Raw genomic sequence first — 17520 nt, 5'->3', positions numbered from 1 at the left:
CTTTCTTTAAGTGGTTGGCTTCAGTTAGAAGACTCCACCATTCTCTTGATGAGAATGTTGATGTAGGAGTCTTGGATAATCCTGGTTCTAACAGTTTATATGTGAGGAGATAATTGGGGTCTCACTGTTTCTTCAGTGTGCAGGACTTCATGTAATCACTGTTTCCTGGCTTGCATCCTACTCTCCCTGCAAGCAGCCTTAGAGCCCCAGTTTAGAATCTGACAGGTCTGGTTTCCCCAGGGGAAGGACTCAAACTTCTCATGAACATTGCTGGTTGGTGCTTAGTTGCTTAGTACAGTAGGAAAAAAAAAAAAAAAGTGCCTAACTGCTCATGTTATAAACCTTACCTCAGCTCTTATCCTGCACCTCCTGAGGATGAACCTTTCTAACCCTTTCTGGAACTTTGTAGAATATTACTTAGTTCTTGTGACTTTTTCCATGTTTGAATGTATCACCTTTTGCCTCTCAGAAAGATCAGAGTCTCAGTCTCTCTCTCTCTCTCTCTCCCTCTCCCTCTCTCTCTCTCTTTTTTCCTATGAATTGTGGTCTCTGTGGTGCTCTCTCTTCTTTTGAGTTTATGCTTGTATACTTTTGGTGTCATTGTCTTGAGGTGGTGGGGGAAATAGAGATGCATACATAGACTTATCTTTCTATATTTGAAAGTAATTGAATTTATAATCCTCTTGTTGATTCTTTTTTTTTCTTTTTTTTATTGATTATTTAAAGCATTACATAGCTCATGATATATCATCTTTCATACATTTGACTCAAATTGGGTTTTGAACTCCCATTTTCACCCCAAATACAGATTGCAGAATCACATCTGTTACATATTCACATTTTTACATAATGCCATATTAGTGACTGTTGTATTCTGCTACCTTAACATATTTCTTATCTTTATACTTCTCTTTCAGTTTGCAGCCTCTTCTGAGCTATTGCCTTAACTAATAGCTTTACTTCCTTACTTATGAAAATAATAATTTTAACAAACTTCCCCTAGGCAAAGCAATATGGTAATTTTTGAGAATAGAAAACACAGTTCTTATTCTCAAGTTGCTTACAGCATTGTTGCATGAACAAATATATCTAAATTTTATTTTGTTCAACAACTGCAGCCATATATGAAAGTAGCATTTTAAATTATTACATTAAATGAAAATTGTTGCATCATCAGAAAGTGCTACTAGCCACCTGAGCAGCCACATACCAGATTGTTCCCCTGTGTGCTTCACATGCACTGCATCATTTAATAATCACAGTTGTCCTGTAAGTTGGATGCTTTTCACAGAATGGCGAAGTTCTTTTTTGAGGGTTCCTAGTCAGTAACAGAGACCCACCTCTAGCCCAACTGTCCAAGGGTTCACATAGTACTAAGGATGCCACTGAAGATATGCCACTGAAGGGAGACAAATGGAAGGCTGGAGAAAAGTTTCAGCAGAGGTTGAGCCTAAGCCCATTTTTGAAGGAGAAATGGTTTATTTGGGTCACGTGCTTTTAGTTTCTTCTACCTCAAGATCTAACTGTACTTTCCAGTTCTCTTTATTTCCTTCTGTTTATGAGAAATAATTGCTCATCCTTGGTTCAGCCAGGTAAACAACTTTTGATTGTCTTCATTTGTCTTACTGTATCATGCCTTTGTTTGGGTGTGTGATACCTTTTCCTTTATTATGTAGGTTATTGATCTGTCCTGATGCCACTCCTTTTTTTCCATGGAGGCTTCCATACACTGCACAGCTACTTCCACAGTACTCTCAGCAAATTAGGCAATTTGTCCCTGTTCTTGAGACCAGCATTTTGTTTTAGTCAGTCTTTGTTCATTGGATTTCCTTGCTGGATATAATATTGCTATGCCTTCCTTTCTCTCCTCATCTATTTCATTGTTAGGGTGATCTCCTGTCTGTCCACTGTTCTTTATAATTTTAAGTTCCCTAAGATTTTATACTTTATTACTTTATATATCCAACTGCCACTTGTATGCTAAAGACTTACAGTTACCAAGTGCTTTCCTTACCCGCAAGGTGCAAATACAAGGCTGCTCTGCCTGATAGGTACTTCAGCCTGGATTTTCATATTAGGCATAGCTCCTTCAGTGTTTCTAAAAGGAAATACCCTTACTATGCACACTGTTTCTTTTTAAATACAAGTGGGCAATCACAATATTGCTTGTTCACAGCTAAAAATGATAATAGCCCTTAGTAAGTTCTCTGCATTTCCTGTATCCAGTCAGGATGTTTTATTTTCTCAAAATCCATGTGTAGGCATTTCTCTCTTTACTCTCCTCTTTACCCCTATGACCATTGACCTCCTTTTGGCTCTCTCCTCACTTAAAACTTCTGTCAGCTGTGTCCTGGGGTTTGGGGGTGTTAGGAGTACTTACCTAGCATGTGTGGTTCCATCCCCAGCACTTCAATGTCCAGACTGTCTCCTTACCTCTGGCATCACTTTCTTAATCCAGTGTTTCTGAGCAAGCAGAATGTGTTAAATTCAAATCTTTTATTATATTCCACTGCTAAAACCATGTTAGTGGCTCACCATATCTGCACAGTCAAGAATCAACAGACTTTTCTTTTTTTTTTTTTTCTAGATTTCTTAGGTTGGTTATTTACAGGTTTATTGCTTCATCCAAAAGCTTCTGTCATTTTGTTTAAAAATGAGTTAAAGGTTAAGAGGATCTGTTCAATAGCAGGTCAAAAAGGATATTTTAAACCAGTTCCATTAAGCCAAGATCCCATACAAATCCAAGCAGAAGAACAGAAATGAGGCTCAGGGATTAGAAGGCGTCACAGGAGGCCTGTGAGAGAGGAATGAGCCATCTATTCTGCAATCTGTATACGGGGTAAAAATGGGAGTTCATAACCCACTTGAATCAAAGTATGAAATATGATATGTCAAGAACTATGTGATGTTTTGAACAGACTTTTCTTAAAAGGGCCTGAGAGTAAGATTTAGGTTTTGTGGGCCAGACGGTCTCTGCCCCAAGTCAGCTCTGTCCTGGTGGTGGCAAAGTAGCTACAAACCCTCCATAAATGATTGTACCTGTCTGTGTTCTAATAAAACGTGATTAACAAAAGTGGGTGATAGTCTGATCTGGCCTTCGTGCCACAGTGTGCTAACTCTATACAAGATGGATTTTGAATCTCATGAGCAAGACCATAAGGACACTGCAGTTTCTGACCCCTTCTTCCTTTGTGTATCTACCTAATCCATCACTTTCTGTGCCACTTTTCCTCCTTATCTTCTCCACAGACCTGACTTTGTGGTTTCACAGTTGATTTGCAGCAGCCACATCATGGATCTGCCAGCTTCTCTGGTTATCGATAGTCATTTTTGTCTGGTACATTCCTTGCTATTAGAGTGTACATTTTTTGAAAGCAGAAAGTGTGACAGCTTTATATTCTCTGCAGCCATATTATGCTCTTACCTAAAAAAGGAAATTAATCTCTTTTTATTTGAATACAGTTCATGATTTAAAACCATGAATTTAAAAAAATTATGGTGTAGCTCAATTTATTTTTATTTTGTTTTATATTATTAGAGACAAATAAAAAATGGTGTGTTTTGGAAGGTGGCTTCTTGAGTTATTATGAAAATGATAAGTCTACCACACCTAATGGGACCATTAACATCAATGAAGTTATCTGCCTGGCTGTTCACAAGGAGGACTTCTATTTAAATACTGGGTAGGTCTACTATTAAACAGATAGAAGGGAAGAGGTATTTACAGACAATTATCATGCCAGGTCATAAGGATTTTGTTACTTCTGTTCTTTGGTTGTTTTCTGTAACAGGATTTAAGGGTATCTTAAAGCCTATCTTCTGTCTTAAAGTTCTTTAGAGAATCCCCTTAAAAGTAGTGAGTTAAAAGACTAATATATTTGGAGATAATCTTAAGTAAATTTATGGCATTCTATTAATGATCATTGTGGTACTTCAACTTTTATGATTTATGCATTACTTTATATAGTGAACTAATGGCAATATTTATGTTGTTATTTTAGTGAGTATTATGGTTAAATATGAGAAAAATGAATATTTGGTGATTATTTGCTTGCCTTAAACACAATACAAATTGCATTAAATAGCATATTCAAAGCTAAATTTCTTAAAGCTCTACTTTGGCATTTCAAGGTCTGACAAAGGTACAGTTAAAGATTAAGTACTATTTATGTGATATATTTGAGTCATAATAGTTTAAGTGAATCTTTGAGGACTTTTAGAAATAGACTAAGATCTTTAATTTGAAAGTTTCTGTTTTGTAATGTAATTACTGAGAATATATAAATATTAAATCTAAATAAATCAATGTTATAGGAGCATAATACCTTAATAAATTTTTATGAGAAAAAAACTTGCAAATGTATGTTATTTACATGAAATTTTCTGGTCTATGTTGTCATTAATATGTAATGATCAATATGTACTGGTTGAAATGACTAGAGCATTTTTGTAAACCTAAGTTGATTTTGATGTTAACAATACTGATTACTGATTTTTTTTTGTTCTGTTGTGCTTATATTCTAAATGAATATTAAATTTAACGTGGCTTACTATGGAATATTCCAATAAGTGTACTTTACCTTAATAAATAACAAATCAGATACAATTTAAAAGAATTGATATTATGTCCACATATTAAAAACAAGATATTTCTGATAAGATGTTATTGGTACAAGTATTTTATATATATGCAATGATATGGGGTTACAAAATAACTGTTACAGCCAGACTCTGAATTGCCTTAAATAGTCTGTTGTAGAATTTGAACTCAGTGCTGTAAATAAAGGCATTAGGTAGTTTTGCACATTTGTATTTTAAAAGAGAGCTGATAGAGTGGTAAGAAAAAGACTATAGGAAGAAAGATCATAATTGCCAAGAGTTTAACTAGAAGAGTGAAGGAAGAGAGAAATCATCTTACAGTTGAACTGATGGGAATGGGTTGATGTTAAGGGAAAGAATGAGTTAGATTTTAAGAGTTTGAGCTTGCTGATGAGGTCAATGGAGATGGCTTTATGTTGGGACATGGAGACGGTACAACAGGTTTGGGGCAAAAGAGGAGAAGAAGGAAGATGACTTCTATATAGGATATTAAGACTTTCAGTACATACTTTAGCAAGTTCTAGGAAGGATTTGGAGCTGTCAATGAAGGACTCAAGAAAGGATTTAGGACATGGAGTGTCCTAAATATTAACATCAAAAGATGAATTGTTGGTGTTAGATGAGATGCTGTTGGGCAATGTTTGTTTTGAACATTAGGTTGAAGTAAATTAGGAAAGAGTAGTCTTGGAGGGAAACTGAGACTAAGAAAGGCCTCCATCATGTTTGTCACCTGAACTTAACATAGTCGTGCTGTTGAGTGATTGATCAGAATCATATTCCTTTTGTCTGATCCCATGTGTTGCATTTAGCTCATTTGAATAAAATACATACCATCAACAGAATAATATGATATATAAGCAAGTTGATTTCTCAGCACTATTCCACTTTAAAAAGTAATCTAATTAAAAACTTGACATTTGTGTTATTTATTTTCATAGGAATCGAGCATAACTGGTATCTTTTTATCCCTGCTTGTTCTAGGCCTATATTTATCTTTGAGATCTACTTGCCCTCAGAACGTGTGTTTTTATTTGGAGCTGAAACATCTCAAGCTCAAAGAAAATGGACAGAGACCATAGCCAAGGTAGTGAAGTGTTATATTCCCCCAGAAAACATTCTTCACTTGGAGTCTGTAGTTGAGCTTTAGGGGTCTGTGAAAATTTTATATAAGTTACTGGGAAGAAGGGCCATACCTAGTAAGGTTTTCAAAGATTGTAGTCTAAAGAGGTTAAAAAACTACCTTCTTAGCTCCTGAAACAGACAGGTAACTAATATAGGATCTTGGAGAAATCATTCTTACAAGCTAAGTCCAAGTCCATGATTAAAAAAAAAAAAACAAAGGTAGTTTTAATATTGTAAAGTCATTTTAGTGTGTCTTTTTTATAGGTAGATTTTTATTCATGATGTATGCAAAAGGGAGAGGAACAAATTCAGTAAAAGATAGAAGTGGGGAAAAACATGGAAGGTTGACATTTTGAAAAATGCCACAAATCAACCAAGAGAATGCCTTCCTGTTTCAATAGCAAGAAAAAAAAAAAAAAAGCTTAAGATGCTTTTTGAAAATGCATTTTAGCTGTTCGTTTTTGAGACTGATAGCAAGTTTAAGTAATTGTTTTGAATTTTTGGTTGCTTATGAATCTTTAAAATAGAAAAAGTTAAAATAATTTTCCAACTCCCCTCAACTGTAGATAGGGAATTTCCTATTTTCACTCTCTTTATTACTTTTCTGTATTTGTTTTAACAGCATTTTGTTCCCTTTGTTGCTGAAAACTTAACAGAAGCCGACTATGATTTGATTGGTCAACTCTTCTACAAAGACTGCCATGCCCTGGATCAGTGGAGGAAAGGCTGGTTTGCTATGGACAAATCTAGTTTACGTTTTTGCCTCCAAATGCAAGAAGCTCAGGAAGATAGAATGCACTTAAGAAGACTGCAAGAGCTAAGTAAGATGTGTGTTTCTTCCCCCTTATCTTTCAAACACAATTCTTTATCGCATGCAATAACAGCAGCTTTATATCAAGTTGTAATAGCTTACTCCCAACTTAGAACTAAGTAGTATTAATAATTGTGTCTTTGTGGGTACTTTGTGTAACATTTAAAACAATGTGTGCATGCTTTTCTCTTTTCCCTCCAGCAATCAGCACAATGGTTCAAAATGGGGAAAAATTGGATGTCTTACTCCTGGTAGAAAAAGGGAGGTAAGTGCTCTTTTTGCTTTTTCTCTTAATCTCAAAAATTCTGGGAAGTGGGATATTATAGTTATCCTCTTGGGGAGAGACCATTATTTTAAAACTTTTTGGGATAGTTTCTGAATCATACATGTAAAATATATATGAAGCTTCTTTATAGAGTACACCTGGGAAGGTTACATATTTTTTCATTTTTTATGACAAACTCATTATGATCAACTATTGTAGTTTTCCATAGACCTAGATTACTCTGGGTCATTTACATTTAAGTATTTGGAAAGTAGTTTGGTAATTATAAATATGTTTTCAGTATAGGTATATGAAAATATAATATCTTGTGGGTCAGGCAAAGGTAAAACATGATTTCTTAAATTTCTGCAGTTATTCATGAACTATTAATTAAGTAACTACTGTGCTTTAGGAGTATTATAGATATTGGTGGGAGGGATACAGTGATGAAGAAACAGGCAAGTTCCCCACCTTCATAAGACGTGTACATTGGGAGGGAGTAGCAGTGTGAGCAGATTCATCTTCAAAAAATTGTTATTATGTTTATCAGTTGTAAATTCTATGAAGAAAAATAAAGGCTTCTCACTCTCAAGGAAGCCAAATGTGTAATCCTTGCTTTGCTAAATAAATATCTGCTCCAGGTTTTTTTCTTTCTTTCTTTTTTTTTTTTTTTTTTTTTTTTTTTTTTTTGAGGCAAGGTAAAGAGCCATAGCTAGGGTGACAAGAGAAGGTGTCTTTGATGAGACACCTGAATAAAGTGAAGAAACAAGTCATGCAGCAGTCCAGACTCTGTTGCAGGCATAGGGTGAAGAATATTTGAAGATCCTAAGAGAGTGTTGTGTTAGATCACAGGTCTGCCAAGAAGCTGGTCTAACTGGCAAGGTTCAGGTTTAGATGAGTGAGAGAATGGGAAGAAACAATTTCAGAGATATCCCCTGGCAAGGTGATACTGGGCTGTAAGGTCATGTGTGAAGATTTGAATTTTGTTTTAAGTATATGGGAAGCTGCTTATTCTGAGAGCCAGGAATGGAATGTCTAATTTATGTTTATAAGGACTTCTCTATTTGACTCTAGAGGAATGAGACTTTGTGACAAGTTAGAATATTGCTGCAGAGGCCAGGCAAAGGATGGTGTTGAGGAGCTATTGGATGTATTATGAAAGGAAGAGGTGTTGGAACCTGGGGCTGTGTTAGGTCAGTGTAAGAGTCCCAGGTTTTCCGCATGAGCATTTGCATGAATGAAAGTGCTAATTTTTTTGAGATAATGAAGACTTGAAAAATGGAAGTAGGATATTAGTAAGTTTGGGGTAGTTTTTTTTTTTTTTTAGTTTTGTGTCATTTGCATTAAAATCCTTTAATTATACTGATTTGGAAGGTTTAGCTCTATAATTATGCCAGATAATCTGTAAAATCTAAATAATAATAATAATAATAATAATAATAATAATAATAATAATAATATAAAATAGAGCTAAATCAGCCTTCCATCTGTTGATTTTTCTTGCTGGACAAGAAAAATGACTTCCAGCAGTTATTAGAGTCTGTTTTCCTTCAACTTCATGGCAAGACATCAGTGGCTTTGGCCAGCAAGCTTATTGTGGTTAGATAGTTATGTCAGAATGAGGATTTTTTTTTAATACTTACAGGTATAATTAGGATTTTGCATTTTCTCTTATTTTTTTCTAGGGTTATGGTTGTTAATGACATTTTAGATTCTCTTATTTGGGTACCAGATTATGATTTCATGGTACTGTCACAGTACTTTTAATTATATGTTCAGAAATAAAGAAGTCGTATTATGTGCAGGTAGTGTTGATGCTTGACTCCTGCTACTTCTGTGGCAAGAAAAAAGAAAACAAGATCAACAATAAGGACTTGGTATCCAAGCTCACAGAGCTTATGTTCTTAAATAAATAGACAAGTATCAACATGACAGTTGAATTGGTTGTACTTATTATCATTTATTACTTATCAGGTTACATAACTAAGGCACTTTCTACTGTATTTAGTCTGTGAAGGATTTGGCTGGTGGTAAACAGGTTTCTATTAAAATGTTAGCAGAACTGAATCAGAATTATTCAATTTGATACCTTTTATTTAGTACTTAATGTATGCTCTGCATTCCCTTGGGAATGAAAGATATGTAATCCAGAAGATATAATATTTTGTTATTTTGTGTATATTGCCCTTTTACTTGGACTGCAGGAGTCAGAGGAAGTAAAATTCATTTGTAAAGGTTAATTTTTTGAGTTCAAGGAATAGTGGAAAACCAATGGAACTCCCAAATAGTGGTCACAGTTGCTTCATCACATTTGTGATACTTTAGAAATTTATTTTTATCTACAAGTTATGTTGAAAGCTTTCTTATCAAAAAGAAGAATAAGGGATATTCCAGGATGAGTGCAAAAGAAATATGGGGATAAAGGTATAATCATGCCATTTTCCCTAAATCTCTTTGAATAGCTACCATGTAATACCCAGCATTTAAAAGCAAGTATATTGATCACATGCTTATAACTCAGTTCCACTTTCTTTTTTATTTTCTATAAATCATAATAATCTCATAATAACTGTGATAGAATGGTAATATATTAAAATTACCATGTGCCAGGCAATTTGAAATACTTAAGCAGTCTTCCAGTGCCTACGCAGTATTGACAACAACCCATTTTGAAATAAAAATTGATTCAATTTGCAACCTGAAGTTTTTTGTTTGCTGGTGGGTTGGTTTGTGTAAAAACAAGTATTAGATGTTAATTTAATAATACTTTTGTACAGGTCAGTCTCAGGAATCAAATCAACACATGTATCAAAAGTATGGATATAAAATATAAGTTATCAGAATTTAAAAATCTCAACTTTTGAAAATGCATCTGTAAGTGATTTTATCCTTGATGAAGATCATAGAGTGTGCTCATCCAAACCGCATACTCACATACATATGAATCACTGTGTTATCTATACAGAACATACCTATGTCTCTCTCACTCACACACACACACACACACACACACACACACACACACACACACACGAAAGCCAGTTGCTCCTAGGTTTATACTAAGCAAAACAACATGAGAGTAAATCAAGCAAAAGAGAAAATAATGCAATCAAGAGATATAATAAATGCAAAGTATATGAGCTGCTGCTGGTGTAGCACAGCATACTTTTTGTTTTAAAATAAACTTTTTTTTCAAATAAGCAAAATGAATACACTCTAAAATAATGATTATTATAGTAAATACGTGAACTGGAAACAAGGTCATATATAAATCATTATCAAGTCTATGACATACAGGCACTTAATTATATGTCTTTCTATAAGTGGCCGCACTGTAGGTTTATTTGCAATGGTCTCAGGACAAACTCTTGAGGAATGTGGTACAATTGGATGTAATGTTGGCTACAGTAATTACCAGATGACAGGAATTTTTTCAGTTCCATTATAATATTATGGAACCAATGTCAAATAAGCAGCCTGATGTTGTGCAATGAATGACCATATTGCAAGAAAAAAGGAACAGTTAAAAGTGTCAAGTGCTGTCCCCGGGGCATGCCTGATGAAGTTAGGTACCTCAGGAGTCCACTGAAGAACACAAGAGATCATCCATCAGATTACGGTTGGGAACTGACTAAAAACTGAGACAGCTCATGAGGGCTCTTTAAGGTTACCTCAAAGCTCATGTATTAGTGCAGAAATGTTCAGAAGTGAGATGATTGGATTATCAGAGCTGTGGCCTTTTTGGTGGTGTAATCCTTGTTTCAATGGATTACTGGGTGGTAACTGTAGGTAGGTGGGTATGGCTGAGGAAGTTGATCACTGGAGGGGTGGTATTGTCCCTCTCTCCCCCTGCTCTCTCTGCTTCCTGGTGGCCCTGAACTTAGCAGCGTTCCTCGAGCAAGTCCCTCTGCCATGATGTTCTGCCATTCCTGCCACCAAAAGCAATGGAGTCAAGTCAACCGTGGACTGAAACCATAAACCAAAACAAACTTTTCCACCTTTAGGTCATTCTTATCAGGTATTTTGATCATAGCGACAAAAAGTTGACTAACTTAGATGGTTTGTCAACGATGTCTGGAGGTTTATGGGATTAGTAAAGTAAGAGATTTGACTCCAAAAGGGAATATGTATACATTCTGTTTTATAATGGTTTGGAGTTGTGCCAGTTTGGGTGGGAAAGAGACATGGAACGGGAAAGTCTGAAGATATAAGAGATGACAAGTGAGAGACAAGGTCTTTTCAAAAGTAACAGTATGAAAAGGAGAATTGATATAGTACTGGATGTTGCTAGCTTTCTAGATCCAGTAGTGAGATGTTGAGAGATTATAGTCTGGTGGTTTTCAATTGCTTTGTCAACAAGGAAGTTCTAACCATGATCCCTGAGCTTTTGGCCTGGGTGACTGTAGGAAGGTAGTATCATTTACCAAGGTAAGGAACATGTGCTACTCACCCAGTATTCAAACACATCTAGTTAATTACAGCTGTGAAGAGCTGTTTCAATACCATGTCACAGTAAGAGAATCTCATAGCTTTGCCCTCTTTCTCATCTCTCCTTTGATCTGTTGGCCCCTTGGGAAATAATGATTGTAAGCTAAAGTAGATTGTTGTAAAATTGTCAGTGACAGATAAAACTGGGGCTTTTTGAAATAAAATAGCTTCCAATTATTCTTGTGATGCCATATAGAGATAGTGTGAATAATTGAAGAAGAAGGAAACCAACCAACTCTAAATTTTAGATCTTTTATTTTTTGCTAGTAACAACTTCAACTGGAATCACAACTCATAAATTGATGAATTAAATTCATATCTTTTCCTTCTGTCCTTGACTACCTTTGATTAAAATGTTGAAATACATTAATGCTTTTTAAAGGTAAAGAGAAAGAATTCCCTGAACTATAGAAGTTCATAAGTTTGGTAATCATGCATTGTATGGAGTCCCTATTTAAATGTATATTTTAGTCTTCATGGTAATTTTCTCTGTAGGTATGGCATGAGTGTCTTTAGACAGAAAAATATTGCAATAATATTTTCCACACACAAAGCATTTTTGCTCTAAAAAGCTCTAAACAGAAGGTGTTCCAGATGGTGTCGCTTTAATGTGTATTCTTTAAAAATTATTATTTTGGAAAATAAAGCTTTTTTGATTACACTTAAGGGTTTCTGGCATGCTATTTGATGCTGTTATTGGGATTTAGATTCTGTGCTTTTCCCTTAGGCCTCAGAATTTCTCTGTATGGGGGAAAAAGAAATCCTTGTTTTTGAATATCTGTTGTAAATTAGTGAATGTTGTGGACCAGTGTGTCAAAGGCTTTTTCCTGGATATTAGATCATATCTCCAATTACCACCTACTAAATCCATTCAGATCATTAATCCATTACATAATCTTATCATTTTGCTTCTGATTACTCCTGTATTAACACTGGAGGTTTTGGGGAAACCTCATATCCAAATTACAACACTCTTTGTACATCTCTTTTAGTAAATATCCCACTATGTTCACCACCTTCATCTATAGCTGCATAGCCATTTGCCAGAGACACCTATTATTAGGCTTTTTGCTGAAAGGTTCTTGGTTATAATAAACATAATATGTTGTTAGAAACAGAAAAAAAAACTTTTTTTGTTGTTGTTTCTTTTTGTTTTAGATTCCTCCCTTGACCTGTAGTACAGCACACTACACAGTGTTGGCTCACAAGGCTGAGTGCATTTCAGTTTTAATTGCAAATTTCAGATATAAAAAGAAGCTAACACTGGGGAATAAGCTCTTTATCAATTTGTTCCACAATTATGGAACAGATTACTTTTCTCAATTTGGGAGATAAACATCCTAAATTCAAGATTCCTTATTTCATATCAACTTATTCTGTATGATCTTTTCTCTCTCCCCACGAATTGTGTTTTATGGGAACTGATATGTTAGCAATTCTCCAGAGGCTGAATTATCTAAAAGTGGTTTCTAAATTGTCCATGTAATTGCAAATTAAACAGTAGCCAATTGCCCACAATATCAGCTTGACTGCTTTTGTAACTTTCTGATGATTTAATTCTCAGAGATGGTTTAACTGAATGTTGCCACAGCAAACAAGAGATTTTCTTCTCTAACAACCCCCATAGGTTTTTCAAAAGGAAAGGGCCTATTCAAACTTACATTACAAAGTGATTTTCTGTTAAAGAGAATTATGATGAAGGGAATGAGTGGCTATTTAACAAAAGGTAGGTTTTAAAGAATGCATTCTTTGCTTCAAAAATATATTCTGTTTAATTAAAAACACTTTATATACCAAAATATAAGATTATGAAGGAAAAAAATATACAAAAGAATGAGAAGATTTCTCCAAGATATTTGTTATAAGGATTTTTTTTCTTTTTTTTGAAAAAGATATATTTTACTGGGTATGAAATTCTAGGTTCCTGTCAGTAGGAAAAAATGAGGTGACTAGAAGACCAAGTATTCTAAAAGGTAGAAACTGTAAGTTGAGAAATAGGGTAGACTGGAAACAATTGCAGTCCAAGTTGCACTTAACTTGGAGAGATGGAGGATGAAGTCTGAGCCAGTGGGCTGAGAAGATAGGTGGAAAGCATACTGCATTTTCAACTAAATTAACTTACCTTGTTCTGGGAATAATTGCAGATACCTTATAAGGGTGTAGAAGACATTTTTGAAAATACATTTTTAAACTGATTTTTAAATGATTGTGAAAAGTAAAGATTTGGATTTATTTTGTAGTTAGCAGAGTACCAGTAAAGGCTTTGAGCAGACTTGTAGCAGGACTGTCTGATGGTGTGCAGAGATGACAGTGAAAAACCAGAATTCTTCCTTTCTTGAAGAATCAGGTGCCTTAAGATTGTCTACCAAACTCCTGGGTTGAATAATAAGCTATTTATAATATTTCCTACTACTTGTCAATTCTTGTGACATAGTCTCTGCTTCTACATATTTTCTTAATAATTGGTGTTTGCCTGTTTCTGACTAAAATCCTATCTCCATGCCCTAATTTCTTATGTGATAAGTAGAAAAAAAATTTTCTCTCTCTAAAATGAAGATGATTTGTGAGCATAATGCTAAATACAATGTGCCAGACTCCCATAAAGGAATAATCAGCATGCTACATGCCTTCCTAAAACAATTAGAAATCTGGACAAAACATGTGAAACAACTGTTTCCAGCCTTTTTGATAATAAACATTCCTGGACTGTGGTTATTTCGAGAAGGGAAACAAGGTAAGCTTTAAGAGCACCTTGACTTTCTGTCTGCAGGCACTCATAGGCCATAGCATAGGGAGTTGGGAAGCCCAAGCAAAATGTGGTATTTTTGCAGAAATAGGGGTTCCACGACTCTGAATTTACAGAGTGTCAGAACTCTCCATAAGATTTTCTTTTCATCTTGCCTTAATATTAATCTGTATATTTGTAGTGTAAAACTCTAAGGCCAGTCAGACACAACTCTGAGGGTGCCATGAGTTGGATAATTTCCAAATCTTAGACAGCAGTGGAATATGTTCAAATTCTATCCAGTCCGGTAGGAAAGACCTCATTAAATACACTGTGCCTTTAGTAAAGACCACAAGATACCACATCCTATTATAAAGGTCAGCCCAGCCTTAGAGGGAAGGGTACTCTATTTTTTAACTTTACTAAGCTTAAAGCAGACCTCCAAGACATAATCTGTCCCACAAGTAATTGAGTTGTCTGGGGTTAAACTGTCAAATGATGTGAAAACAAAACATCAATATACTATAGGAAGATAATACAATCCTACTCAATAACTTAATGCTTACAATGTTTAGCATTCAGCTAAAATTATTAGTAATGTGAAGAAACCAAGAAGCACTACATAGGTATATATCCAGAAATCAAAAAGATAATGGAATTAAAACCTCTAAAAAGTGATCTTAAATACTGTAAATATATTCAGAGGTATAAAGGAAAACATAAACATTGTGATAAAAATGGTTAATGTAACTTCTGAGGCAGAAAAATACACTATTTGAAAAGAAAATTCCATTATGTAGACTTAATGAAAGAATTTTTCCTACAGAAAAAAGAAGAGATTAATGAGCTTGTGGTATGACAATAGAAACTGTCCAAACATAGGTACATAAAGATTTTTTTTAAAGAAAAGACTAAATAAAATAAACAGAACTTTAGTAACACATGGGGCAATATCAAGCAGTCCCATTTAAATATAAGTAAAATTCCAAAACAAGAGAAGAGAAAGATAAGGACAGAAAAAGTATTTAAAGAAATGTGACTGAACAGCTTCTGAATTTGATCTATAAAGTCACAAATGTACTAAAACAAATTGTGTCAAGTCACATCATAATCAAATTCCTGAACACCCATATGAAGAAAAAGGAAAAGGTAAGAGTGCCAGAGGAAAAAGTTTCATGAACCCTATTGGACAAAGTTGAGAATGTTTTGTCCGAAGTTCAAATCCAGAAGATAGCATAATGAAATATTTAAAGTATGAGGAAGAAAAGGCCCTAAACAAACAAACAAATCAAACAAGTAGATTTCAGCCTTAAATACCTGGTTGAACAGAAATATCTTTTAAAAAATTAGATTCAAATACTTTTTGGGCCAACCTAATATTGATAGAGTTCAGACCTATACCATAAGAAATTTAAAGTTGGGACTGGGGATGTGGCTCAAGCGGTAGCGCGCTCGCCTGGCATGCTTGGGGTGCTGGGTTTGATCTTCAGCACCACGTACAAATAAAATAAAGATGTTGTGTCCACTGAAAACTAAAAAAATAAATATTAAAAAATTCTCTCTCTCTCTCTTTAAAAAAAAAAGAAAGAAATTTAAGTTCTTTCACTTCAAAGGAGTAATATCAGCTGGAAACTTGGATCTGTGTAAAAAAATGAGGAACAATGGAAAGCATAAATGTTGATAAATGATATTTCTATAATTTTTTTATTTTCTTAAAAAATAACTGATTATTCCACAAATAACTATATTCTGGGATTTATAACACATAAGTAAATAGAATGTATACCAGTATCACAAAAAATAAGGGGGAGATTAAAAAATGATGGCTCTTATATGTGAATTAGTTTATATTATTTTAAGGTATATTTCAAAAATACATGCTGAAACTCCTAGGAAAACCACAGACAGGAAGAAAAAAGTTATAGCTATTAAACCACTAGCAAAGATGAAATCGAATCATAAAAAGTAAGACGTGAAGCCAGGAAAGAAAAGGAACAAAGAAAAAATAGGCCAAGAAAAATAATGACCAAGATGATACACTTATTTAAATATTATCAAATTCATAATTGTATTAAGTGTTAATGGTCTAAAGCTACAGTTATAAGGCAGAGATTGCCAGAGTAGATTTAAAAAAATATGTCAGAGACTATAACTTCTATAAGAAGTACACTTTAAATGTAAAGATAGATTAGTTACTTCTAAAGAGAGAGAATGTTATATCATGCAAATCATTCACATGCTTGAGTAACCATATTAATATCAAATTAGACTTAAGGACAAAGAATATTATCAGAGAAAAATGAGACTTTTCCTAGTAATAAAGGTGTCAACATACCAAGAAGACATACCAATCTTAAATGTGTTTGTTCATAATAACCAAGCTTCAGCGTTTATAAATTAAAAAAAATTAACAGAAGTAAAGAAGCAATAGACAGTTCCAGTTATAGATGGAGATGTCACCTTTTGGCTTTCATTCACAGATCGACAAGAAGACAAAAATCAGTAATGATATAGAAGATCCAGTACTACTCATACTAATTGATGTATATGTACATATATTTATAATGTATAAATCATATTTACATGCAGACGTACTGCATAACCTTGTAATATTTATTATTTTACAAACACATGTGGAATATTCACCAACTAGATCCTAGACCATAAAACAAGTTTTCATAAATTTAAATTATTGAAATCTCTGAGTGTGTTTTCTAACCAGAAAGGAATTTAAATTTAGATCAATAATAGATACTTCAGCAGTTCCTAAGTATGTGGAAATTAAGCACACTTTCATTTAGCCTATACTTCAAAGTAGAAATCACAGGAAAAATTAGGAAATACGTTGATCAAATGATAATGAAAACATATCAGAGTTTTAAGGTACAGCTATAAAGCAACACTTAGAAGTTTACAGCTTAAAATGCTTACTTTAAATCAAAAGATCTAACATCTAAACTTCTACATTAAAAATTTAGGAAAATAACAAAGAATTAAATAAACAGAGAGCTGCACAAATCTGTGAAAAACTGGAGGAAAAAAAAAAGTAGTGAAAATCCATGCAGTCAATAGCTGGTCCCTTGAAATGATCAGTTAAGTTTATAAACTTCTTTTGACTTTAAAAATTAATAAAACTGATAAGTGTACAATATACACATTACCAATGTCAGTATGAAATAGGAAACTTCACTGTTTATCATCTTAATATTTAAAATTGAATGGAATATTATGACCAACTTTATATAAAGGTTGAATATAGTAAATATAATTGAAAAATCCTTGGAAATACGTGAAATGTTTGAATATGCACTTCTAACCAAGGACCTGTGAACAGTCAACAAACACTTAGAAATAGTATCAGGAAAATGCTAATTAAAACCTCAGTAACAGAACATTCTCGCACTGGAAAAACTAAGACAAATATACCAGTGAAAATATTAGCAGGTATGACTGAATTGTAAATTAATACAGTCATTTTGGACAACAGTTAAAAAGTTTTTTTTTTTTAAA

General features: G+C 33.9%; 1 protein-coding gene across 1 annotated transcript in view; it reads left to right on the top strand.

The window, feature by feature from the left end:
- The window catches only part of ARAP2 (ArfGAP with RhoGAP domain, ankyrin repeat and PH domain 2), a 188698-nt gene that overhangs the window by 95522 nt on the left and 75656 nt on the right, over nt 1–17520 (top strand). The window contains exons 16-19 of the mRNA XM_081303707.1: nt 3539–3683; nt 5581–5683; nt 6344–6542; nt 6734–6797. Coding sequence (XP_081159833.1) covers nt 3539–3683; nt 5581–5683; nt 6344–6542; nt 6734–6797 — 511 coding nt within the window. The remainder of the gene's footprint in view (nt 1–3538; nt 3684–5580; nt 5684–6343; nt 6543–6733; nt 6798–17520) is intronic.

This window comes from Spermophilus citellus (assembly GCF_964194105.1).
Source record: "Spermophilus citellus genome assembly, chromosome: 8".
NCBI classification, from domain to species: domain Eukaryota; kingdom Metazoa; phylum Chordata; class Mammalia; order Rodentia; family Sciuridae; genus Spermophilus; species Spermophilus citellus.
Note: the sequence above shows the minus strand (reverse complement) of the source record. Positions and strands in the feature narration are given on the sequence as shown.